General features: G+C 38.1%; 3 protein-coding genes across 4 annotated transcripts; 1 reads left to right on the forward strand and 2 right to left on the reverse strand.

The window, feature by feature from the left end:
- Positions 1–1,615: 1,615 nt before the first annotated feature.
- Positions 1,616–11,879, reverse strand: relb (v-rel avian reticuloendotheliosis viral oncogene homolog B). 2 transcript variants are annotated; one of them, XM_077208818.1, is made up of 11 exons: positions 11,490–11,663; positions 10,931–10,945; positions 10,413–10,579; positions 7,309–7,614; positions 6,724–6,884; positions 6,533–6,624; positions 5,609–5,740; positions 5,396–5,500; positions 5,066–5,281; positions 3,926–3,991; positions 1,616–3,830 (listed from the first exon to the last, which is right to left on the reverse strand). In XM_077208818.1, exons 1-11 carry the CDS (start codon positions 11,530–11,532, stop codon positions 3,364–3,366), a joined length of 1,770 nt encoding a protein of 589 aa, XP_077064933.1. In that variant the 5' UTR covers positions 11,533–11,663; the 3' UTR covers positions 1,616–3,363. The 2 variants fall into 2 exon arrangements, with proteins under 2 accessions (XP_077064933.1, XP_077064934.1); XM_077208819.1 differs by lacking the exon at positions 10,931–10,945 and having other exon boundaries at positions 11,486–11,879.
- Positions 11,880–12,490: 611 nt separating this feature from the next.
- On the forward strand, positions 12,491–13,697 carry mos (v-mos Moloney murine sarcoma viral oncogene homolog). Its single transcript, XM_077208821.1, has one exon. The coding sequence runs from the start codon at positions 12,558–12,560 to the stop codon at positions 13,548–13,550; it is 993 nt and encodes a 330-aa protein (XP_077064936.1). The 5' UTR covers positions 12,491–12,557; the 3' UTR covers positions 13,551–13,697.
- A 1,480-nt stretch (positions 13,698–15,177) lies between these two features.
- clptm1 (CLPTM1 regulator of GABA type A receptor forward trafficking) lies at positions 15,178–24,731 on the reverse strand. The gene is made up of 14 exons (XM_077208817.1): positions 24,556–24,731; positions 22,282–22,409; positions 20,599–20,722; positions 20,297–20,455; positions 19,971–20,088; positions 19,704–19,789; positions 19,415–19,535; positions 19,067–19,311; positions 18,304–18,397; positions 18,030–18,220; positions 17,830–17,925; positions 17,588–17,723; positions 16,130–16,297; positions 15,178–16,001 (listed from the first exon to the last, which is right to left on the reverse strand). The coding sequence occupies exons 1-14, from the start codon at positions 24,607–24,609 to the stop codon at positions 15,823–15,825; spliced, it is 1,899 nt and encodes a 632-aa protein (XP_077064932.1). The 5' UTR covers positions 24,610–24,731; the 3' UTR covers positions 15,178–15,822.
- Between the last annotated feature and the right edge of the window lie 1,757 nt (positions 24,732–26,488).

Here is a 26,488-nt window from a genome sequence, read left to right on the forward strand (position 1 = left end):
ACATTTCAGGAATATTCTCTTTAGGTTCTATTTTTATTTTGTAATCATAGAGTAATATTCTCATATGAGGGAGTTTTTTGTGGAAAAATAATGAGAATTTTTACAGAACGTTCTCTAACGGTTATTTTTTAGGTTTTATTTATTTAAGAAAAATGTACAGTAAAACATCAGAACATTCTGGGAACCAGAAATGTTGGATGCAACATGAGGATGTTTATTATTATACTTTTTAAATTTTGAGATGTTTACATTTCACATGGTCTGTTTCTTTTCATGCTATTGCACGTTAAACAACAGCTAGTTCTGGTCGCAGAATTTGTTTGGATCACTCCCCTTGTCTGTGTTTGCCCGTTCAGGAAAGGTTTGTGAATTAGAGGGTAGAATTTTTCAGACACTTTTTGCAAGCTACATATTTACGCCAGTAGGTGGTGACACGTGACTATATTCATGAATGACTCATTGAATCACTCACTCAAACAATTCGTTCAAAGACAGGAAAGAAACGACATTGCTCTTGGTCTTTGTTGCTCAGAGACTCAACGGTTCTACTTTGACTTCGTCTGGAAAGTTGTCGGTGAAAGAACAAAATATACACAAGTGGCAATATTAAGTCTAAATTTGTAAGTTACACATTAATTTCTTGATTTAAAGCTGTTGTATACAAATAATGTCCCATTTTTGTGACAAAAGCAGTCTTGTGTGATACTTGTTCGGTAAGCAGTGTGATAGTATTACACTACATTGTCATTTCTGTCAATAACAACAACAAAAATCACATTTCAGAAATAGTGCAACTAGTCATTTTAGAAATGCAAATTTTGTGTCTTCTAACAACCTTCCTTTTGGCACCTTACGCTTATACTATTACAGTAGGGATGGAACCATTGCCCAATACTGGATCTTTTGGCGCCAAATATTTATTATAGTATGGAGCCATTGCCTAATACTGGACTTTCTGTGTGTGAGGCATCATTTCCCTAGAGCTAGTCAATATTAAACCTGGCAATGCTGAAGTTGCAATATAGCCTATCCAGACACACAGAGAGAGGGAGCGAGAGCGCTGCTGCTAACTTTTTAAAGGTCATGAGTCATGTGGAGTGGGGTGTGGGAAATCACTTCTCACAAGAGCTCAAGTGCTCAAAGCACACACACACACACACACAAATCCTTTGTTTAAAAACACTGACATTCAGATATTAGGTCATAATGAATAAAATAACCTATTAAAAACAGAACAACAATTTAAGCACCATGTCTAAAGTTCAATGAAAAACTGTAGGAGGCTATTTTGTCAGAGATTGTGACATGCAAAATGTGTGTGGGCCGGCTATTGTTTAGAACACTATATATAGTATCAGAGAAGTGCAACAAAGCACAGCAATAGCGCTAGTGAATGAGGAAGTAACTGCACACTTTATCTGATTCCCTCACGTCGCTTGAATCTGGAAACGCATATGAAGTCAAGAGTTTGCAGGATTTGAATTCAAACTGTTAATGTGGTGAAATGAATTTGGTAGGACTTTGGCTATAAACTTATGTCAAGATCGGACGAAATTATGATTCATCCCGTGACTTTAGCTATTATTCCGGGGGACAGTCAAATGGAGTCAAAATATTCATTTTCCAAAACACAATTTTAATATCAACAGCAAAAGCATACTATGAGAAGCAGAAAGCAACAATATTTGCAGGCAACTAATGGATTTTGACACAAAACAATGAGAATCACAGCAGTATTACTGACATTATATATGTTTGTACAAATGGACGAAATGCTTTCCACTGATTAAAATCATGAGTTCAGCTTACTTCAAGGTGGAGTAATTTAATGTAGTTAAAACACAAAAAAAGCTCTAAAATCTTTTTGCCACTGACTCATTTTGACTACATTCGTTTCAGTTGTTTAACTTCACAGCATGACGTAACCAGACATGAGACAAGTTTCCAGTGAAAAGTTACTTATCTAACTTAAAGCTAAAATCCAGCCAATCAGAACTTATTTAATATACAACTAATTTGAAATTTTAGACCAATTAAAATTTCTCAATGAGCGAGGCTAACCAGAAATCCCAATAACTGACAAAGTATCATATTGCTCTTCACAAACTGTTTGAGTTGTGTTCACATTGACAGCGATTAAATTGTTGAAGTTTAATCTTGTTTAAACTAGTTGCATGAAAACTGCTGACTACTTGACATGATTAGTTTCCAAACACAGTTAGTTACTTTAGTCATGTCCGCTGTCATGCAAAATACTAGTCCCCAACAGAATCCAATCCCCTTGGACGCCAAAGGGATTCCATTGCCTGAAACCATTTTTTAATGGTTACTCTATTTGGTGCCTGATAAAGAGATGTCATGAAAATATGTTAATAATGTATTGACATTATACTACCAAAGCAAACAAAATCAAATTAAACATTTCCCTTTCAGTTAGAAAACTGAAATTTTGCTTAGCAAGTTAAGAGGACATTCACACAGAACGCGTTTTTGCATTTAAAAACATGAGATAAAAAGCAAGATCTATAAGTTAACCAGCTTTGATTTGTTGCGCCATGCACAAGATTCAAGCCACGGACACAACGTTCAAACTTCCATCTCGCGCTTGTTTACAGAGAAAAACAATAGAAAAGCAACAGACAGGAATGCAAAAACACGTTTTGTGTGAACGAACCCTTACAGCTTACCATAGTGCTGTATGCATGTTGTTGTTCAGGGATTACAAACGGCCAGCAATGGGCAGAGGATTTGGTGGGGGATTGTAATTGTTGATGATTACATGAAAGAAATTAAATGAAATGACATGGTGTCAGATTGGTATGAATTACATGAATTAATCCAACTGCTACTTCAGAATCATGTCTAATTTTGTCCCCTTAATGCTGTTTATTGAAATTCTTCAATAGTTGAACTGTTCAGAAATGTTCAAAACAAATTTCATGTTATATATAACACTTAAATATTTTAGTGAATTTGGTTCTGGGACTCAATACTTATCTGTTCTACTCTTAAAACCCACACAATAAATTAGCAAATGACAGACACATTTCATAACTGGCACAATAGAAGCAATTGAGCAGCATATGTTGCTCCCTTTTTTACTAGAAAATGCAATGGCTACATGCTTCTCCTGCCTTTCGTTGGCTCTCATCAGCCACAGTTTACTGTCCATTTTCAAGACCAGTGGCTGAGCAGGTGATTTACTTCATTTGTGTGCACTTATTACCAAACTAGGAAGTCATATGTGCCAGCTGAAAAGGTTTTTCAGTCAATAACAAGTTTGACTTAGTATTTTCCTGGTCCCGAATGATTTTCTAGTCAGCAGCGACTGTATGTCCAAAATCCAAAAGTCCACAGTGGTTTTCAATGGTCCAGGTCATTCTCGCTCTTCACAGGGGAGAAAACGAGGCCTTCGATGTTCTCCAAATCTGCTGGATAGGCCTGATTCTCATTCACCATCTGACTGAATTGCACATCATTTATAGACGCCATGTTCATCATAGGTTGGTTGACGTTTGAGTTCGTATCTGTGCCGTCTAAACCGAAGTTTAAATCAAGGATCTGAAATTCATTTAAAAAATGCTCTGAACCTGGCTGAACCAAGCCTTGGAAGAAGGTTTCCAAAGCCTCTGGGTCCATGCTGATACAACCGTCCTCTTGTTTAAAGTCTTCATTATAGTGAATTTCCTCCATCCCATGGGATGACATGTGGATGCCTCTGTCCTGAACATTGATTGGGATGGAAACATTGGGAACGTTACAATCGGCAAGAGTGTAGAATGGGTCAAAATGCTGTGACATGCCAGGTTCGTTCACAATGAGGTCTTGACCTGAGGGAGCAGGGAAGATAAAACAGATGTAGTCAACAACATTTCAGAGAATGATATTAAGATTTCCATTTAAAAAAAAGAAAGAAAATCCTTACTGCTGCATGGCTCGCTGAACTTGACATCTGTTTTTATTTTTCTCTTGCGGTTCACTCCGTAGGGATCTGCAGATCAAAAGTGCAAATCAAATTAACCTCCCTTCAGTGTTATAGGCTGAGCATGTAATGGCACTGGCTAAAATGGCACAGATTATAAAGGAATCATCCGTGTTCTGTAGACAACAGAAGACCTATTATGAATCATTACAGTTTCCTCATGCATACTTTCAGTTTAAACTACCATAATGCTGCCTATTTATAAACCCCCTTGAATAACTGGCACGGTGACACACCTTCTTATGCAGTATTTTAGAAACTAGCATGAGAGGAGGTGATTCATTTCTGAATCAGAGGCATTTTGACTTCAGTTATTTATCCTACTAGTCTGCTTTTGTATTCTACTACTTTAAAGCACAAGCAACCTAAAAGCCCCACATAAGAAACCTTTTTAGGATCGTTGCGGCACCTTAACAAAATCAAAAGAATCCTGAGAAAATCTTCTTTTCTTTTTTTCAACAATGATAATAATAAGAAATGTTTCTTGAGCACCAAATCAGCACATTGGATTGGTTTCTGAAGATCATGTGACACTGAAGCATCACAGGAATAAATTACTTTTTTTCTGTGAATTAACTTGGATGGATAAATTGTTCACCACAAGACTAGTAATGTGCACTAACAAAGTAAATAGGGTAAATTTTGATTTCATGATGACTTTAAAATATATTAACATAGAAAAAAATTATTTTAAATTGTAATCATATTTGACAATATTACTGTTTTTACTGCATTTTGATCAAATAAATGCAGCCTTGGTAAGCAGAAGAGACTTTTTTCAAAAACACTTAAAATCTTACCAGCCCCAAACTTTTAAACAGTAGTGTTACATATTGTGGTAGAATTTTTTTATCTTTTTACATTTGTTTATCTTAATAAAAAGAAGAAACATTTGTAAAGATTTAATTTACATAGTATTCTATCCTCCAAACCACTTATCCTCAAGTAGAGTCCTGGGTATGCTGGAGCGTCTTTAACAGGATAATATTTAATTAATTAATTTTGAAATGAATAATAATATTTTAATCTTTTTATTTTGAGGTGGCTTTCCGTTACAGCGTTCATCGACGTCCGATAACTCACCTGCGTTGTCTGGAACATACGTGAACTTGACTGGCTCGCTGTCCATCCGGTCAGATATGCGGCGTAGACACACGTTGACCTCCACCTCCTCAGATACACTCTGCTCCCTGAATGGTGGGGACTTGAAGACAATAGCGATTTGTCTGTGGACATCGGTCTGAGCAAACTCCGCCTTGCCCTCCCAGTCCTCCGTGCTGAAGATTATCTCTATGTCATCTATAGAGGATTCCAGATATACAAATTAGTTGTTTTAGTCCAACTGTTTTGTAAAGATAGCATCAAGTGAGATGAATTTGAGCAATTAAATGTGGTCGTATCATGTTCAGTTACCTTTTTGCACTTTGTCACAGAGCATGTAGATTTCAGTCTTTCCTGTGCAGGGACCTCTGACCACATTAAGCCGATTGATTTTCAGCTCTGCTGTTGTGGTGGCCTCTAATCAGACAAATACAAACAACCCAATCATCATCTGCCAGGAAACTACAGAGAATTTAAGTACTTTGGTAGAGTATGTTTCTGGCCTAACATATATCTTGCTCTTACTCTTGTCGTAGATTGGGTTGGAAACCACAGGGGCGAGTAGGATTCTGTCTCCGTCCTTTCGTTCCAGCTCACACTGGAAACACAGTCTAACAACGTTCATGTCCATGTCTTCAATGCTCTTAGAGTGGCCCGCTGGGGAAGAACGAGACAAAAACATTCAAAAGTTGTTCATACTCGGTTACAGCGGAAGAGTATTATCAGGACCTGTTCCAAAACCTAATGAGAATATGGCATTGACCTCATTATAAAATATATACATCTGGACAAAGTGAAAAAAATGTCAATTTCAAAAATAATTTATTCAATACAGACAAAATATTTCTAAAAAAATTAGTTTGACAAATAAAAAATGGGCTTTTTTACCTAATATGTGTGAGACACATAAAACAAGAATTTGCTTTGAAACAATATGTATTTATTTTGAACTGAACATGTATTTTTGTTCTTAAAGTAGTATGCTGTAAGCTTTGGGGCAGTCACGGCAGAGTTGGACTGGTGGCCCAAAGGTTGCTGGTTCGATTCCAGTACCGGCAGGAATATGACTGAGGTGTCCTTGAGCAAGGCACCTAACCCCCAATCGCTCCCCGGGCGCCACTCAAGGCTGCCCGCTGCTCCGGGTGTGTGTATCCACGTTTGCAGTGTGTGTGTGTTCACTACTCACTACTCTGCTCCTAATGTGTGTCCACTTACTTGGATGGGTTAAATGCAGAGGTCAAATTCCAAGTATGGGTTACCATACTTGGCTATGACGTGTCACTTTCACTTTCACTTAGCAACATGATGGTTGAGTGTTCTTATGCACTTCATGTAGCGTAGAGAGTTGCTACTTATGTATGACGTCCCATTTCTGTTAGTATGCTGCCTAAATTGCTCACTAGGTTTGGGAAACAGTCAGTGAGTCTGCAATATCATTCAACAACTCACTGTTAAAAGGGTCAATATTCTTATCCCTCCTCTTCTGCAGTGAGGCATCAAGTTCCTTCCTCCGCACACACTGGATGCCCAGATTTGCAAAGCTGAAAAACACCAACATAGTCAGGCGGGAAATAACGTTTTTACACTCAAGATCACGTTCTGCTAAGCATGCTGTTCCATTGAGGTTAACAAAAATATACCTGTGTCGACGAGCACTGTGGGGATTGATGTGGATGACACAGATGCCATCTGAACAGTCTTTCCCAACCAAGCAGTGAGGGTGTGGCCGGTACGGGATGTCTTTTGTCACAAGAGACACGGTGACCATCACTTTCTTGATACTGTCAATGGGGCCTTTGATCTAAAGGTAAAAAGATGAAATACAGTTTTACTTTTGATTTTGCATGGCTTCTTTGTGGTTGCATATTTGGCACAGGCTCCTTTGTTGAAAGTACCCATGTATGGACATTTGTCAATGGAAAAAATGACTGGTAAACATGTTTATTTGTGGTTTAAAGGTAAATCCCTCCATCAGAGCCCACGCATCGCAGACCTCTCCAGGGAACTTTCATTTTTAGCTGCAAAGACATGTTTAACTTAACATCATATACAACACCACAAACCATAATGGGGGAAGCCCCACTGTCTTGGGATAGTTGGTGCATTCCAGACACGCCCACTAAATTAAATCAGTCTAACTGATGATAACAAAAATGTATTTAACCCCTAAAATTACAACTGTCAGCTCATTAGCACCCTTGCCAAAAGTTCTTCCTCAGACTTACTTCAATAGCAGGAAGAGTTTTGTTGGCGTCAGTGCTGGAGACTCCAAGGATGCTACCCGCTGATCGTCCTTCACACTCATAGCGAAATCGCATGCCACGCTCCTTTGGCTGCTCCACCACCACCATCTCAGGCTTTTCCAGGAAGCGCTCCAGATGTTCTGTCCCAGACTGCTGAGGATGAAGACACTGGGTCGCTACAGATGCCTGTCCCCGTCGCTGAGAAGGCCCTTTGTGGCCTCGAATGGGATGCATTGATGCCATAGCAGCAGTTTTCGTGGTTGGGGCCAGGTCAAAGCTGAACGGAATCTGTGAAAAGAGAGATGCAAACTAAATTTTTGCATTTGAAGAAAAGGAATTGCACTTCTCCTTACAAAAGTTGTTCTAGGTGGTTGCTGGAACATTGCTATTCAGTTGCTAAGTCACTATACAGTTACTAAAATGTCCTGAAAGGTTGCCAGTTTTATGCCCTATTGCTGAAGTGTTACTATATTGCTAAAGCGTTCTGTGTAGTTTTTATCACATCACTATGGGTTACTAGGATTACAGGTGGTTTCCAGGGTGTTGCTATGCAGTTGTTAAGGTATTCTGAGTGGTTTTAACTAAGCACCTGCTTACAAGTACAAGTACGAGTGTTGCTCTGTGGTTGCTAAATGTGTTCTTAACCACTTTTAACAAATTAAAGCAGTGTTCACACCAAGAACAATAACTATCAAGATAACTATACTGATAATATTATTAGTGTCCACACCAACTCATGATTACATTAATTATTGTAAGCATGCAATGGAGTTTGTCGTCTGACGCTTCAAATTCTCTTTAAAGTCGGGTGGATTCTGATTGGCTTTTAAAGACCCCCTGTGGTGAAAATCAAGTTTTAAATATTGTTTATATGTCTAAGTGGTATTTTTAATATGCTTTAAGACAAACCATGTGCAAATTCATAAGTCAACACCATTGCTGAGTATTTTCTCCTTAAAAATGCAGCGAACCAAAGACAGTCTCAAAAACGTGGTTTGAAATCACCTGTGTTTTTTACGTCACAAACTACCTTGTAACCAATCACGTCGACGTGAGGGCAGGCTTTAGCATATCATCAACTGTAAAGCAGCGGAGTCTCAAGAGAAGCCAGGTTATCCCGGTATATTTTTCTGTTTATATGAAAAATAAGGAAGACTTAGCAATATACGGGTGAATTATGTATGGCATATGATGTATATTACACTGTTATGATGAACTATATATGCCTTTCTCCATTGACGTTCTATGATGTTCAAAGCGTTTCGAAGGATATTGATTTTTAGAAGGCAGCTGTCTGACTTTGAGATGGCGAACCGGATCATGGTTTGTGGAACATTAGCAACACATTATTAGCTGTTTGATAACGTAGTCAAGCCAAAGGCTAATCATAATAATTACTGTTATGTCTCCGACGTTGTAGAGAGCGATACATAAAACGCATTACCATTCTGATTCATCGACTTGTAGACAAGCCTGTATGAGTGAGTGGAGGCGGGGCTCATTTGCATATTCATGGTACACATATTTTTTTCACAGGAAAAGGAACGTTTAAATATGCCATTTTGGTGATCAAAGATTAGTTTTAAGGGGTAAGATTATTGACTACATGGATGGCAACTTTAATTTTTTTTTGTTCATCAAGTGAAAAAAAACTAAAATTCACGCAAAGTGATTCCAATTTTACTGTTCCTCTGTGTCATTATCGTAAGTTGTGTTGTGGACTTTCCTGTTCTCAAAGAATTTGAAAGATTATTAAAACTTTATCGTTACTATGATATATTGTCTTTGTTGTGCACTGTAATTTACAGCTGGATTTCCGATATCAAATAAATGAACAAACAAATGAATAGAGCAAGGGACAAAATATTTAAACAAACAGATAAATTAAGCAAAACCAAAAATGGTTTACTTATTTAGATAAAATAAATGGCCTGCCAATCGCTGAATAATTTATATTCAAACACCTGCACAATGAATCAGAAACACAAAGGGTTCAGAAAACCACATCGAAAACCAGCTTGTTTTACTACCACATTGAAATCACATGTTCCTTTTTGGACTTTCCAATATCTGAAATCATTCATGGAAAGAAAAACAATTCACATCCAAATGACTATGCACTATCTGCAATTAAAAATTAAACTAATGTCAAACAACAGTGAGAGAGAAAGAGAAAGTGAGTGTGCAAAAGAGAGGGGGAGGGAAAAAAGAGAGTGATTAACAGTTTGTTTGACACATGCAGAACATTCAAAGATACTGAACACAAAGAGCATGATTAAAAAAACATATATAGTAACAAGTTTCAGAATGTTGAATTTGAGGAAACAACAGACAAACACCAAGTCTGGACATGCCTGAGAATGGACTCAGATCGCTTACACAAAGAATCGCTGAGAAGAGCCAGAAAGAGCATGGTGAAGAAACAGGAAGCTCGTATAGCTGGATGAAAAACCAGCCAATGAGAAAGTGAGAAGCAGAGAGGTGGGTATGTGCCTGTCTGCCTTTTGTATGGGGGAGAAAAGCATGAGCGAAGAGAACTCTAACTGAAAGCAGGCATCGAATTACAATCATCCTTCAGTGGGTAAAAAAAGCTTGATGTAATGAACAAGTTTCGATATCTACCAATAAACGTAAGAGAGCTTGTATGGCAAGTGAATACACTAAATAAGCCACAGAATTTATGGCATCATTCATGTCCATAGAACACACAAGATGGGATGAGTTATGCACCAAATTTAATTGATAGGGTTAAAGGGGAAGCTCACCCAGAAATTAAAATCAGATTTTGTTCCAAATCAAACTGAGGAACATAAAAGAAGATATTTTGAGAAACATCTCCGTGTTTTTCCCCCATACATTTAAAGTCAATGGTCACCAAAACTATTCGGTTAACAACATTCTTCTTTTGTGTTTTGCAGAAGAAATAAAGTCATACAAGTTGACATGAGAGCAAAAGAAAAAATAATTTTAATTATGGGGTGAAAACTCCCTATAAGGATTTCAAAACAGTATAAAAAAAATTAGTAATGCCTGCTATAGACAACCGCTCTTCCTGTTGATTTTAGTGAAACAGCAAAAAGACTCACGTGTGGAGCTAATCCTCTGGCGACCAGCTGTGGAGCGCTTCTCCTGCTTCTGCATGGTGGATCCACTGGCTGGATGTCTTGGTCCGCAGGTGGAGGAGGAGGACCAGGGAGCCTCGGCTGACTCTGCTCTTTGGTTGTTTTCTCCAAAAGGTACTCAGTTATAATGTCTGTTCAGAGAGAGTTTTGACATAAATATAAACACAAGGTGTAGATATAGAGATCACTTAAAAAGTACAATTCTGTCATTCACTTTTTTCCATGGAACACAAAAGCAGATGAGCTCATGTACTTTCACTGTATGGAAAAAGATGGTAACTGAGACTGTCATGCTGTATGTATAACATCTCCTTTTTTGTTTCATGGAAAGTATTTGGGCTGAAAAGACATAAAGGTAAATAAATAATTGCATCGTTTTATGGTGTTAAAAATGATAGTTTAACAAACAAACAAACAAACAAAAAAGTAACAGAAAGTTGTCAGACAAGGTCACCCCACAATGACGTCACATTTGCACTCACCTAAATCTTCTAAGGCTGCCCAGGGAGACGGGAGAGAAAACAAGACAACAAAAAAACAGTTAAACATACGCATTTCCGGAAACCGAAACTGAAAGCAACTTATTTATTTATATAACATAAAACTAGTAGTTAATGACAAACAATGTCATTTTTTAAAAAACGTGTCTGCATGCAACAGCTTTTCTTTATTATCGCTAATAAACAAACCCGCTACAAGTCAAAAAACATATCAGATGATAAATATGCATATGGGGAGTACAGTAGAGACATACTAAGCCATTATAACCGTTCAAGACAATAAAACAATACATTCGCGGGCCTGTTATTGTTTCAATACAGGCCTATAACTTTGGAAACACCCACTTCTCTTAGAAAACAACTCGCTTTCGATTATACTTAGTATCATAAAACGTAATATAACATGACATGACGATTTTTATCATTTGTTCAATTTCAATGCATAATTTGCAGTATTTGCTTTGTCTAAAAGTAGAGCAAATATTCCTAAAACATGCTGAATCAGTGACAACAAGGCCGGAGTTTAAGAAAGTGAACTGACCTCCATTTTCCGCTGTGCCGTTCCGAAGGCTCATGATTCTCATTGCAAGCACAATAAAAGAGTCTCTTTGGTTTCTACACGCACTCGTAGGTCGTTATTGTGTTGAATCTCTTCGCTTGAAAATCCACCGAAACAGCGTCAAGATCATCAGACCCGCGTTACACACTCATTTCCGGGTGCGTCGCCTTTTTTGTTGTTTTTTTGGAAGCCCTGAAGTTAACGGAAGCTTTTGGGAAAGAAATCTCGAGAGAAAGAGAGAGACCGATTTATCTCTGGCTCATCCACTAACGACTCTGGCATTACAAACCGTTCGCCCTCGTACTTTTCACTTTTTCTATTAAGATCTTCTTCAGTCTGTGGGTGGAAATCCCCCTACGTCACAACTGGGGAAACCCCCAAGATTCGTCGCCATGTCAACGACTAACAACAGGTGAGTTTCTTTCAAGAAAGCGCATCAGTTGTTATCAGGTGTACAGTCTTAAATTAATATTGAATATATACAAATACTATTATAAGTAGTATATATTAATATAAATATTTAAATTATCGGGGGGACACAGAACGAACACCTTTCTTTCAAGTTGTAGAGAGAGGGAGAGAGTGCGAGTGAGAGAGAGAGAGAGTGAGAGAGAGAGATAGAGTGTTGAAAGTCACGTGATCTAGAGTAAATATTGCAGAATTACGAGGTGTTATTGAGGCAGTATGTAGCGCCTGTTGGTTTCATCATTACGTCAGCCTCTGTTAATAAAGCACTGGTAAGGTAGAAACGGGTTAGCCAATAGCTGCAAATAACGCGAGTGATTTAGAGTTATTTTACATCATTGTTTTATTTATCGCTAGGCCTATGTTAAAATACCGCCTACACAAAGACAACAGTTTCCCATATCATACAGATTATATCTATTGAGTCAAGAGATATAATTTGTTTGATATGAAACTTCTCAGTTGACATTTTCCCTCGCCCTGTGATGGTCATATGACAGACGTGCATAAAATGATCACGTGAACTCTCCCACGCGAAGCAAACCCCCAGATTTAGCCGACAGCTCTTTGAGGTCACCATGCACTATGCCGTCACCAATCCCCATCACCCGACTGTTGCCAAAGGATTTTGGGCTCGAGTTTGGTGCTTGCAGTAGCCCGCTAACCAAAACTGCGAGTGGATCTACTCTGCGTGTTCCCATAAACACGTTTCACGGTAAAATCGCCCACAGACTGTGGTCCTCTGTGATCCACTGGCGAGAACTGCAGGCTCTGGAGCCCATCGGCAGCGGTGGATTCGGAATGGTGTTCAAAGGCACATACTTTGGGGAGACTGTTGCTGTGAAAAAAGTGAGATGTGTGAAAAACAAACTGGCTTCAAGGCAGAGTTTCTGGGCGGAACTCAATGCAGCGCACTTGCACCATCAAAACATTGTGCGCGTGATTGCGGCTACCACGTGTACTCCTGCACACCTCAACACCAAAGACAACATCGGAACGATTGTAATGGAGTTCGCAGGCGCCCTAAACCTACACCAGGTCATTTACGGACTCACAGCCCCGTTGCCTATGGACAAGTGCGTGAAATATTCAATAGACATCGCCCGCGCGCTCCAGCACTTGCACGCGCATTTCACAGTCCACTTGGATTTAAAACCTGCCAATGTTTTAGTATCACAACAGGGTGTCTGTAAGCTCGCAGATTTTGGGTGTTCTTTTAAACTATCGAGCAAAAGCGATACCGTGACTCATCTGAGTGAAATCGGTGGCACGTTCACTCACCGCGCGCCCGAGCTGCTGAAAGGTGAGGAAGTTTCTACGCGCGTGGACATTTATTCTTTTGGCATCACAATGTGGCAGCTCCTCACCCGAGAGTCGCCGTATGAGGGAGACAGGCAGTGTATTCTGTACGCTGTTGTGGCGTATAATCTGCGCCCATCTTTAACTAGGGATGTTTTTATTCAGTCATCTTCTGGAAAGACATGTCAAAAGCTGATCAGCCGGTGTTGGGACGGCGACCCCAACATCCGACCGACAGCAGATCAGCTCGTCAAAGAACTTTCTTTGATCTTATTGTGAATTTGCACGACTAAATATATTTAGATTTGTTTTATTGTAATGATGTTTTGTACATTTAATATTGTAAATGTTTGCAATTTTTATTGTGAAGCAAAATATTTTTAATATATAAAGAGCTTTAATTAAATGTTTTCTTGTTTAAATCGAGCCTTTTGTGATTTTGTAATATTTCTGAGGTTATATTTCCTTCATATTTATAAATAAATGTGAGAAGTTGAGAGCTGAACGTTTGTGAATTAGTTTTACTTTTGTACAATTTATTTCTAGATCTTATTTTATTTATTAGTGAATAAACGTTACGTGTCCGCGTGTTACTTATCACGCACAAAGTAACATTCGTGAAAAATATGACAGATTTTTTTTCACATAGAGGCTTCTAGTGGCCGCCATGTTGCTCTCACGAATTGAATATTACTCCCTTTATCTTGGGAATTGCTTTGTTATTGGATCACTTTGATAAATGATTGATTGATAGAGGGCGAATAAAGCAATTCTCTTTAAAAAAAAAACCTTTGCGTGATGTTGCATCTACGGCGCTAGGTGTCAGCACAACATTCAAATATTGGGCATGTTCAGTGTGATTACATTTATGAATATGAGCCATTAGAGCATAGCGCGAAAAAAATGCTTTCATTTTAGCTCCCGGGATCATTTTTGGTTTATAATATACAGTAGGTGAAAACACGTATTTAAAATAAATTTAGGTTGGTGACTCAATTTGTATCATCCGGAATTCTGTCAAGCTTTACAAAAACAGTTCAAGAGATCTTTCTTAAGTGACAACCAAAAGCTATATTCCATACATTTGAGGCTTCCAGAAGTGTAACATGACTAGAAGGTAATGCTTTCATTTTTTTAGGGCCCATTATCATACTGCTTTATTATAAAAACATTATTTCACAACCCTGATATTTTACTATTTCTGTTTTAATATATTAAATATTTAATACTATATATATATATATATATATATATAATGTAGTTATGGAGGCAAAAGTCTTTGGGTTAGTAACCACATAAAAAAAAAATTCAGGCAAAAGATATTCATGCCAAACCCAAAGAGAAAGTATGCACTTCATATGGTGCAACCACATTTTGAACACTTCTCTCCTGGTTCATTGAACGGTTTCAGTTTAAAATCTTTGCAAAATGTGCATGTTCCTTGGATAGATTTAATGTTTTTATGATACCAATGTCACGCCTGTTAAAAGCCAAAATGCAAATACACAAGTCTTGAGACATGAATAAAACAATGTCCACTTTAAACTGCACTTACGCTTTACTATAAACATGAGTGATGAAATTTTGCAACGTACCAAAATAAAAGCTTAGTCATTTCAGAATTACGGCACAAAAAAAAAACAGGCATTGCGTTACACGCATTCTTGGACTGTGCTGTGTCGAGCCGAGACGGACGTGACATGGTGGTCCAACTATGGAGTGTGAATGTAATGGAACTAGTTCTCAATTAGAAAACTGGCAATTCAGCTATTGCTAGATGTTTAACGTCAGCACGATTACATTTTACAAGCTGAGATGCTGTACAGTTTTAGGACATACAAAAGAAAATTTAGAGGCTTAGAAAATAATCATGATCAGTTATTAATAATATTAATATATACTTATATATTAATACCTACAAGGCTGTTATTTCTTTATTTTTTGTTCAAGTTTGCAACATCAATTCTTGTTTTAAAAACGTGTTAAGTCTCTGTCTTGCACGGGGTAGCGTTTGAACAGAACTGGCTTTTTTCCCCTTGGCCTCCTCCGTCCTACGCTACACAACTCTGCTTCCTGGTATCCCTTCACACATGGAATGAACAGAAAATAAGTACACAGAATCAGGAGAACAGTGAGGCTGTATTTGGCCTCTTTTCCTTACTCTTATACTTAAACAAAACAAAATGATATGTACTGCACTCACCCTTATCACTCCAGCCAATGGGATTTAATTATGGACCACCTAACCCTTCAAATTATTAGTGTTACCAACCCAAAAATATACAATACAGTACATCACATTTTACTTCACTTTGACTGCAAAAATATGGGAGATTGAAAAAGAATGATTTCAGGAACTCTACATTAAATATTTCTTTTCTTGTGGATCCCACACGAAGGAGGAACGTTGAACTGAACTTTTTTCCAGCAGTCTTTTACGTAATACCATTACTCCAGTTCCCTTCCCTGACAATTAAACATAAATTTAGCCTTGCAGATGCATTATCACACCTTCGCAAGACCAGAGGGCAAGAGAGGGGGTTAAAAGGGGTTAATCATTTTTCTTCTCCCCCTCTGATTTATCTGTGATGGCAGCGGTTGTTTCAGCAGCTCCTGGCTGGGCTGAGGTGTCCTTGCTCGGGTCAACTCCGCTGGTCCCGAACTCGTTGACGCGGTTGGGATCCACTCTGTAAATCCAGCGCTGGTACAGATAGATGAAGAAGACAACGTCTGTGGAGAAATGGCGGCACAGTTAATTATATAGTGGAAAATACTAGCAGCATTAAGACACTAATCGACGTAACACTGAGTCATATCGTCAAATTCAAAACGTCAACGGGAAACGTATGAGCACATACCATCTCTGAGACAACCTATTCTGTACATCATTGGCATCTTGATGACAAAGGCAAACAAGTCATCTATAAAGGTATTCAGGGCCTTGTAGGTGAGCATCCTCCAGGGAAGATGAGCTACTGACTTCATTTTGTAGTTGATGAAGAGCTGTGGCGTCATGGTGATGAAACCTGTAGGAAACATGATGCATGTTCAGTGCAACCTCTCTTCCCAGTCTGTGTGTAACGCTTTTAGTTTCTCTTTCTATGAAACCCCTTCTTCTAAAAAGCGCAATGGAAAAGTGTGTGGTGATTGGTCAACCACTCCCCTGATGTTTGATCCATTTGATCAATGCAAAATATGACGTGTAAGAAAACTCAAGACCACAATGGGGGGTTTCAGGGAGTTCAGAAACAGTGCTTACTGATATAGAGAATAACACCCTTTGGAGTGACTTTTGCGCTTTGTAATTTTGCAGAGCCTTTTTATGCTAAAACAGCAACATTACACACTAAAGAAAATTGAAAATGTAAAAAAAGCATAATAGGTTCTCTTTAACAACTAATCAGTCTTAAGGATTCAGGATTCTTGACATGCATTTTTTTTATATATACAGTACACATCTAGACTACTTAACATGACACGCCAATAGAAAAATCAAACGCTCAAGGTGAGAAGCTAAAAACATAACATTAACAAAAGCACAAAATACAGGGCAAATGTCAATCTGAATGTGTATAGCTTTAACAGCTGTCCTTAAATTTAAATGCATACATTTGCCCAAAAATGTTTTTACCACCCAAACATTCTAAAATCTCAAGCAAAACATGCTGTCAAGCACACTGGTTAAAGCGTTAATTAGTTAACAGGAAGTACTTTAAAATATTTTTAAATGACAGGTTTTGTAATGCTGACGTGTAATTTCTGTTCTACTAGCATCACCAAACAGAATTACAAGCAATTCTATGAGCAACACAGATTAGTGAAGCTAGGGTCATAGGTTTGATTCCTAGGAAATGCATGAAAATGTAAATCTTGAGTGCAATGAAAGTCGCTTTGAATCAAAGCGTCTGCAAAATGCATTAAATGTAAAGTACAAGTTGTTCAAACTAACCCAGAACCCCATATAAACATAAAAAAGCTGCATCTGAGTGTTAAAAGAAAAAGCTTTCCCATTACTTTCATTCTGAAATCATTAAATATCAATGTGTCAACATACATTAACTGCCTCCAGGCTAACTACCGGATTCCACACGTGATTGTGTCCTCTCAGACAGTGCTCTCTTTTTCTATTTACAGAACTGTAAAAAATCCTTTGGGCCTTGAAGATTAAAAAGTGAAACTCCCCTTTCTAAGCTTATTCCTCAAGCATCTAATCACCATTCCTGATTTGATGTTGGCACAGACTCTGAGCATTCTTGCAATTATTAGAAATGCAATCAAATGAAGACATTACAAACATGAAGTAAAGCCACACTTACCGAAGGTTAACAAGAACCCATAAAGCATACTCAGCACCCATGAGTACCAGCCTTTGTGTTCCACATATAATAAGCTATAAACTGCATAGCACCCAAAGAGAGGGTACAACAGCCAGGACAGGTACTTAAAGGCCATCTGGGTAGGGAAAAAACAAACAAATATTAATCATAAAACTCGTAACTTGTATAAATGATGTGGCTTTGATGAATGATCTCTAAAATGCAGCCTAAAAGTCTCTTACATCATCATAGATTTTGGTTGAAGACTGCACATATGTGGACTTGTCTTTAAAACTCAGTCGTGGCACAATTCCAGCAATCCTGTTCTCTCTGTCCAGCTAGGAAAAGAAAAACAAGAATCAACATCGAGATCGAAGAATTCAAGCCAAGGAAGGCATTAAACTGAAGTAATCCAAAATGCCTGGTAGTGGCATCATCTCACCTTGACGTCCATGACTTTGGTAATCTTCCAGAAATCGATGAGCAGGCCGATGAATACGCTGACCTGGACGACAAAGTTGGTCTCGTTGTCCAGGATATAGAGCAGCACTACCAGAGACTGAAACACCCCGAATATGATGGAGCGCACAGACAGGCCCTCAAGAGACTGGCGGCTGTTCCAGAACTGGATATCTGCAGAGAAAGTGAAATGAGAGACACCAGAACCCACAAGTCTCAATCAATTACCACACGTATATACATCAGTATTTATTTACCATTCTTGAATGCCAAAAACTCAAAAATGCTGTGGACGATGGAAACCACGATGGTCAGGCCCAGGAGGTATGGATTGGTCTCAAGTAGAGCCACCTGTTCAGGTAATAAAGCAAGCATATTAGCACAAGATCTTTTAATGGCATTTCTCAAAGTAGTTACTCTGCTTGTAACTGTAACATTACATCACTCAATTAATATTCATGAGTCAGGCTGACGAAGTTATAACTGAACACTTTTAACAACAATACAGATTTTTCCAATAAAAAATTGTGGTTCCTATAGCCAAAATGCATTTTATTTCTGCATTTTAACAATAATTAAACTAAAAGGAAAACAATATACACTATGAATTTTTCATTAATATTTAAAATAATCTTATTAAGTATATCTTAATAATAATATATTATCAACACGTCAGGTTGTTTTGTGATCTTTTTGTTTTGGACCATTTTATATATTATGTTAATATGAAAAAATACACTAAATAAATACAGCTACATGTGGTGTAATTGGTAGTATTCTTTAGATACTCAAATGTCTGTAGTTAACGTTTTTTTTTAAAGTGTGAATATTGATTTAAAAAAAATATATCATTCCATTATCTAAGTAATATTTAACTTTTACCTTCAGAAGTATGAAAAATCAAAAGCACATTCACATTTTCTATGTTCTAATATTCCATATATCAAACATCAAAAGTGATCATCTACAAATGATATACAAATAAAATAAAACCAATATTCTCTTGAGTCCAGTACAGACCTTAACAGAATCCTGGTCCTCATCTGTCTGTTCATAAGTTTCCTCTCCCAGGAAGTTCCAGGGGGAGCGGGCGCTCTGGGCGGCATATAACTGCCAGCGCCACAAGGACAGGGGGCAGTAGGAGAGCCGAAGGGGCAGATTCTCCAGGGTCTCATTTATAGGGTAATAGTCCTTCTGCAGGTTCCAGTAGTCATTGAAATAAACAATGGGATAGTAGTCTCCACTAACTGCATCAAACTTCACATCTGAGAGAAACAGAAGTGCTCAGATTAACGAGAGGTGATTCTAAATCAATCTATGGCTTTGGACATTATAATACGAGACAGTTTAGCACAAAATAAAACTTACGCTGGTCAAGGGGTGGGGGGACAGAGCCTTTCACCCAAGCTGTGTGATCGTCCACCATGTTGATAGTGAGATTGGGATGCCAATGTGATATGATCTCCACAGGCCCATGACTCTCAGCCCGCTGAGAATACACAAACATAGCAAAACTTCACATAACTTCATTGACAACGCAATCCCAGAATGCACAGCATGGGAAAATGGATGGTGGAAGACCCAAGAGCAATGTCGATTAACTTATTTCAATGAGGCAGCTCAGGGTTTTGGAAAAGAGCTTGTGTCTCAAACTTACCTTGATCATTTCTGGATCAGCTTCTGTTTCTCCCGTCAACAGGTTCTTGGTCTTGAGGAACTTCCTCCTCTTGTACTTGTTGAGCACTGTTGAAGTGGAAGTGTGTGAAAACAGGCTCTAGGCTTTAAAGTGGGTTCACCCATGCACTGATAATGTGTTATTACAGGCCTGCTGACACAGCCCGAACGTGTGAGCAGCAAAAACACGCGTGTCACAGAGGTGAGTGAGAGAGTGCAAGAAACAAAGGCAAAAACTGGACAAACTCACTTCGAGTGGTATGGACCGTGGATAGCCTGCGGTACTGGCCCTTCCGTTTGGGGTCTGGGTGGAAGCCACTCTTGGTGAAGTAAATGTGGATGTATATAGAGCCGTTCTGCTTCAAACTCTGTATGAACAAAAACAGGCGGGCTATCAGCAACAGTCACTCAACACAAGGATTTTATATACATAAAATTATATTATTAGATTTTTACAGTGCCCACGAAATATAATTCTATTCATTCATTCATTTAAAAACTAATGTCACTTCTTTTAAAACCATGCATGTCTCAGATCTATTGCATTCACATTTACAGCAAGTATTCACGTCCCACCTCAGAGATGTCCAGCTCTTGGTAATGCTCATAGCAGCCATCCCCCAAGTCCCCTGTAGACCAGTCTCCATAAACCAGATCTTGCTGGTACCAGAATAATGCTTCTGTATTGTTAAAATCTGTAAATATCTCATTCTCAGAGATGTATACATATAAATCCTGTGAAAAGACAGATAACAGAGAATATCATGTTATCAAAACAGCTACAAACCTGACCCTACTCAGGATTTGGTTAGGTGGTTGATTAGATATCCTAGTTATATATGTAAAATGCAGATGGGAAAGTTCTTGATTATGAATACCATAAGGGTGTCCTTGGGGAAGAGGTTTCGGCTGGGCAATCGCGGAGCTCCAGCTGGAGTGTTGGGATCTGGAGTTGATGGACCTCTGCGGAACCAGCTGCTTATAGCCCAGATGATAAAAATCCTGAGTAATACACAACACAAGAGCAAACTCATATTAGACTTCAGTTCTATGATGTTCAGGTGTAGTGATCCCGAAACTCATGATGCTACACAGTTGCATTATACGGTCACCTATTATTTGAGAAAGTATTCCATTAAACAGTCCATTTCAGCCCACCTTAACCCTTTCACACATAAGTTTAAAATATTCTAACTGACCCCCCAGCGTGAGTTTTTCAAGGCGACCGTTATTTAGAACTTGTCACTTTAAGGTTTCCATGGTGACGCGTCATTGCTTGTCACGTGACACAGCGCAACCACAACACAGCGCTGAATGAATGATGATCTGCTTTTATGTCATTTTCCCTTTTTTATTAAAAATATTCACAAATGTATTAGCTATAGCATGAAACACTGATATTCAGATTGTCAAATATATGCAAGTGGATGCGTTTTGTTGTTTAAACACCTTTATAACGATCGCGTTAGTTGAGCTGTATGCGCGATGTGCGGTTAGTTTGAGCCATGTTAGTTTGTTTCACAGTTCAGATAATCGGATCTGTTGGATTAACAACACGTCAATTCCTCAACTTCTCAAGAAATAAATGAAAGTAAGTGGCCGGTGAACTGGGAGAAGAATAGGGTCAAATGTAAAGCTACTTACATAATGTGTATCTGATATGAATAAAACGTGTCGTCTTATTATAATGTAAAGGATTATTATTGCTGCTTCCATAGACATCAGTGTGTATTTTACAGACTCAAAATCATTGTTTTGCTAGTACTTGTGTGTATTTAAATATCTGAAACCTAAAATAAACATTATGTGGTTAAAAACACTCAATAGTTGTGATATATGACAGCACTGAGTGCGTCCTTCTCTGGCTCAGCGCCAGCAAACGCACGAAAGCACGTTTGAATTTAGCAGTTGATCACGTGATGCACTGACCGTTCTAATCACACCGGTGTGATCGTATGCTCCAGGGACCAGCCAAGACTGATCACACCGGTGTGATCGTACGTGTGAAAGGGTTAAGTATGAGTAAAGTGAGTTTGAAATGCCACTGAAAGTAATGACTGTACCTGCAACAATAAATACAAATACTGTGACCAAAAATATATATATTGCATAAGTATGTTAACGTAAGTATGCAAAGCCCCTGACATCAATTAGACTAGAGCACCCAGAACAACTCTGACGTTCAGTTGCTTTCCCCTCACGGGAAGTCCATTGAGTAATATAGCCCTCTGGGCTCACATTGGGGTTGTTGCAATATCTTCAGCAGGCAATACCAGTAAATGTTGACAATTAACCAAAACCAATATTGATCACAGCAACCAGTGTCATTTATTTACATAAATATTAGCAAATTAAACTGTTCAAGTGCATTGAAACATTATAGCATACCAAGCTAAAACCCAACCACATGATCTAGAAGTTGCCATCCACATTACAGGTTTACAAAACAAACCACCTATGTCAGGGGACCAAAGTGCAGGAATCAAGATTGAAAACACCAAGGAGAAAAAAAACACAATTATAAAGTTAAACAATCAGTTAGGTTCACATTAAGGACTCACCTGAAGAGGACACCTTTAATCACCTGCCAGGCATTGGGTTGCTGTTGCGGCTGCTGTTGTTGGGGGTCCTGTGCAGTCGCCACTGTCTGAGCGTCCTGACCTGAGGGAGCTGCCCCATTACTGCTCACCTGCACAGAACATTCAGTGATGAACAAAATTACCATGAACATTTACTATACTACACATAGATGTTAGACAAAAAGATAGCACAACCCTTTTATCATTGTGCCCTTAACAACAGTTGTTACTGTTTTACACCATCTCTGCAAATTGTGCACTATAGTTTTGGTTATATAATTGATAATTATCTAAGCAGAGAAAAGATGGCATATCTACAAAAAACGATCTCTCTCTCTCTGACCATGAAACCGACTATGCTATACCGACAAAAACTGCTGCTTTCTGAAAATGAGAAAGCCTGATAGAAGTCTGCCATCAACTCAATCTAAAGAAAACTAAGCGTGACCAGTTTCAACCATGACCTAGAAAGAAAGATATCATGATTACCATAAATGTATTTTCACAAGCTCATAAAGAGATGACTGTAGCTTTCATCTAGCTCTGTATTCCCAGTGCCCCCCCCCCCTTTTTTTTGTTGTTGTTGTTGATCAGCTAAAAGTAATTTGCCAAGGAAGTTATTTAGATTTGACACACTACAGGGACCACAATTAATCTGTTTACAATCCAGATGGCTAAAGATTAGAAATAACAGTTCTGACATGACAACAGTACACCCACAAAAAGCTTGTCACATATAGAATATAGAATACAAATTGTGGTCTGAACAAAACCAATATGTGAAATCAAGCTTGGGATGATATTAATGTTTATGCACTTGTGTAGACTTTATTTTATTTTGATACGACAAAGGTTAGGCTAACCTAATCACAGATGATGAAATGGCCTTTCTGGAAAAGGTGGAGACCCTAATGCTGTGTTGTCATGGTCGTTTTGTCAACTGTGTCAACAGAACCAATTTAACCAGTTCACCACTTACAGAAAACCCATCTAGAGCTTGATAAGTGCAAATGAACATAACGATGAAAAAAAAACATTGCAAATGAAAACCCAAGCAAGATAAATTAAACAAAAAAAAATGTATAGATTACATCAGGCCAGTTTTCTTTGTTTCCAATCAAATCAAAAAGTCAAAAAAAGACTGAGAAGTCAACAGAAATACTGAGAAACTGTTATCCACTTGTTTACATTTGGCAGCCCACTTTTGTGTTGGAAAAAAGGTTTGTAAACCTGAGTAATGTCTATGGTTCATAACACACATATATAACCTGTGTAATCAGTAACCACAGGGTTATTCATCCAGATGAGTGAAGCTAACCTTGCTACTTAATTCAGCAGCAGGCCAATAGAAAGTTCTCCCTCTTGAGCGTTTAAGTCTAACTCAGACCAACCCCACCAGAAATGGATAACCAAAGTCTTTGTGTTCGCTAGATAAATTACAGTATGCAATCTCTGTATGAAAGCAGATCTCTATGAACAGGGCTGATCATCCTTGACTTCAGGCACTTAACGTTACTCAAGTAGCTGACGGCACACAGCATACTATATCATTACAAATCGTCTAACCACCACCACAGTTCCTCCAACTGCACCCAAGGCACGTGCTTTTGTATCAATAACGTTATACGGTCTAAGTGGAGGATTAGTGACCAGGATTGCACAATACTGCCATCTTTAAACTGCTTTGACATGTGAAGCTAACGTAAGAGCTAGGCAGCTAGTTAGCCAGCATGCTAAGAATGGTCAACTCATAGATATCAGCTCATAACACTAAGTTATATAGAACAGTTTCTGAACAAACATATACAATATAGGCTGTTTCTTAAAGCCAAGTCAGCTGTTTAGCTAGACAGCGTTTGAGGGTCATCAAATGCGCTTTCAAACGTGATGATGCCTTAAAATCCAGTCAAAGGGAGCAGTAGTTTATTATTTTTTTAAATATAGCCTGTGAGATAGAAAATGGTGTAAATTGAGCTTTGTAAAACGGAGATGAGCCGATAATAACCATAGATACAAACATTGTTTATATCTAACGTTATGGGTAATAACAAGACCCTACGTGACTCAGACAACATTGTTTTCTCCCCCACTGCATGTTGAATTAAAGGGGTCGATGATTCAGACCGGCAATCTGGATTTCTTCTTTAAAACGTACAGGAAGCAAGTCTTTACTCTCGTGAACTTGTGGACTATATGAAAGCTGTTCGTTGACAAGTCCATCTGCCGGCTATACTTTATTATTTTGACTATTCTTACCTCTCCGTTGCTTACGGACAACTGCTGTGTGGCTTGGGTCTCCTGCGCCGCCATCTTACCTGTCTCTATCGCACACTGTTATGTGGTAGTATGTATGATATATCTGATATATCGCGAGATTTTCTGACTGGGAACTACCAATTTCGTCGAATCGGTTCTTTCGAACAGTTCGTGTCAAAGAACCGGTTCAAAAAACGTCATGCATGATAGCATATTTCAATCTCCAAGGCGTTCCAAAAATCCATGTAGCCTTAGATAGATAATGCTGTCTATTAAGTTTTGTTAATAAAGCTATTTGTTGTAATTTCATTCTAAAAATTTTAGTCTAATTTCAGTTATTTTACCAAAGCTGTCTGTTCATTTTAGTTAACATTTTCAATTTAATTTAGTTTTAATCAAAACCCTGATGTGTTTGTTCCATAGACTGTAAGGTTTGTATTGTACTGATCTTCTTTTTCTTCTGCCCCAAAAGTCTATGTGTCTAGGTGTCAGATACCGTAAATTATCATTGACCCCAAAATTTGCAGGATGGTCCCAACCGTGAACCGTTACTCAGGTGTTCAGACACACACCCACTTGACAAATGATGGCGCTATAATAAGTCAATTTTGTGTAGCGATTTATGTGAAAATCAGCCACATGATGGTGATACATTATGTTTTAGCTAATAACTATAAAATTAAATTAAATTTAAAAATTAAATTCTTGTTTCTTCTGAATCCTTGCTTTTGGCCCGGTTAATAGTAACTCTAACTTTTATGACTATCTAAAAACCTTAGCCACCATTCTAAAAATGCAAAGAAAGAAAAAAAGAAAGAAAAGAAAAATTTTTTTGAACTCCTCCTAGAATCTTTATCAGACCTTCACCAAACTTTGCACACACCAGCTCTAGACCATGCTAATAAAAGGTTATCAAAAGAATATTGATCTTTTAAACAGTTTAGGTATGAGATAAAAAAAAAAATTATATGTGTCAGGTATGACCCATTATTACTATTGTCTATAATCTTGTTTGCAACGTCCAAAACCTCTCAAACCTTTGTACTTATGGAGAACAAAGTCATTCTCAACAAACATGCTTATTTTCATTAATTTATGATGCTCGGTAGGCTAACAGCAAATTCTAAACTATCAGCCATTTCAACTAAAAGATAAGGCTGATATTAATGTTCCCACTAGAGGAGCCACAGGATAAGGCATATTTTAAGCTGAATCTTTTTCTATCAGTTTCCATCCCTTTAAATGGAAATAAATGCTCTCAGTTGTATAATATGATGTACTGATAGTATAGTTTTAAATAATTAGTGTACATATAAATCTGTAAAATGCTTATTGACAAGAACATTTTTAACCTTTTTAGAGCCCAATTGTATAACGTAATAGTCCACTGAAGGCAAATGTGAAGAACCCATGTTACGTTTATTGATGTGATACAAAACATAATGTAGACTTGAAGAACTTTACTAAAATATAACTTGACTTGAAAATAACCATAATAGTAGACTTAAACTTGAGCATAAACATGATAATTTAGTGGTTACGCCTGATACCGGGGCATCGAAGTATCAGGCGTATATTTCATAATCCTCTCAAACTCTCATATTTCATAATCCGAAATCGCTCCATAAAACCTTATTCACCATTCCCTAAGGCCCCATCCAAACTACTGCGTTTTAGTTTAGAAAAGGAGAATTAAAACGAATATGATTTAAGCGTGTGCGTGAGCCTCTGCGTCATCGTTACTAAAGTCCTCCGTTTTGACCCGTCTAAACTAAAACGCCCTCCGGAGATTCAAAACGCGAAACGGGGTCGGCAGCGTTTCTAAACTTCTCCGTTTTAGGTCTTCGTTTTTGCCGTTTTAGTGTGGATGGGAGGTGCAAACGTAGCAATAGGTCTCCGTTTCTAAACTAAAACGTGGTAGTGTGGATGGGGC

This window comes from Siphateles boraxobius, unplaced genomic scaffold (assembly GCF_051911475.1).
Source record: "Siphateles boraxobius isolate OS27281-9 unplaced genomic scaffold, OSU_SipBor_1 6, whole genome shotgun sequence".
NCBI lineage: Eukaryota > Metazoa > Chordata > Actinopteri > Cypriniformes > Leuciscidae > Siphateles > Siphateles boraxobius.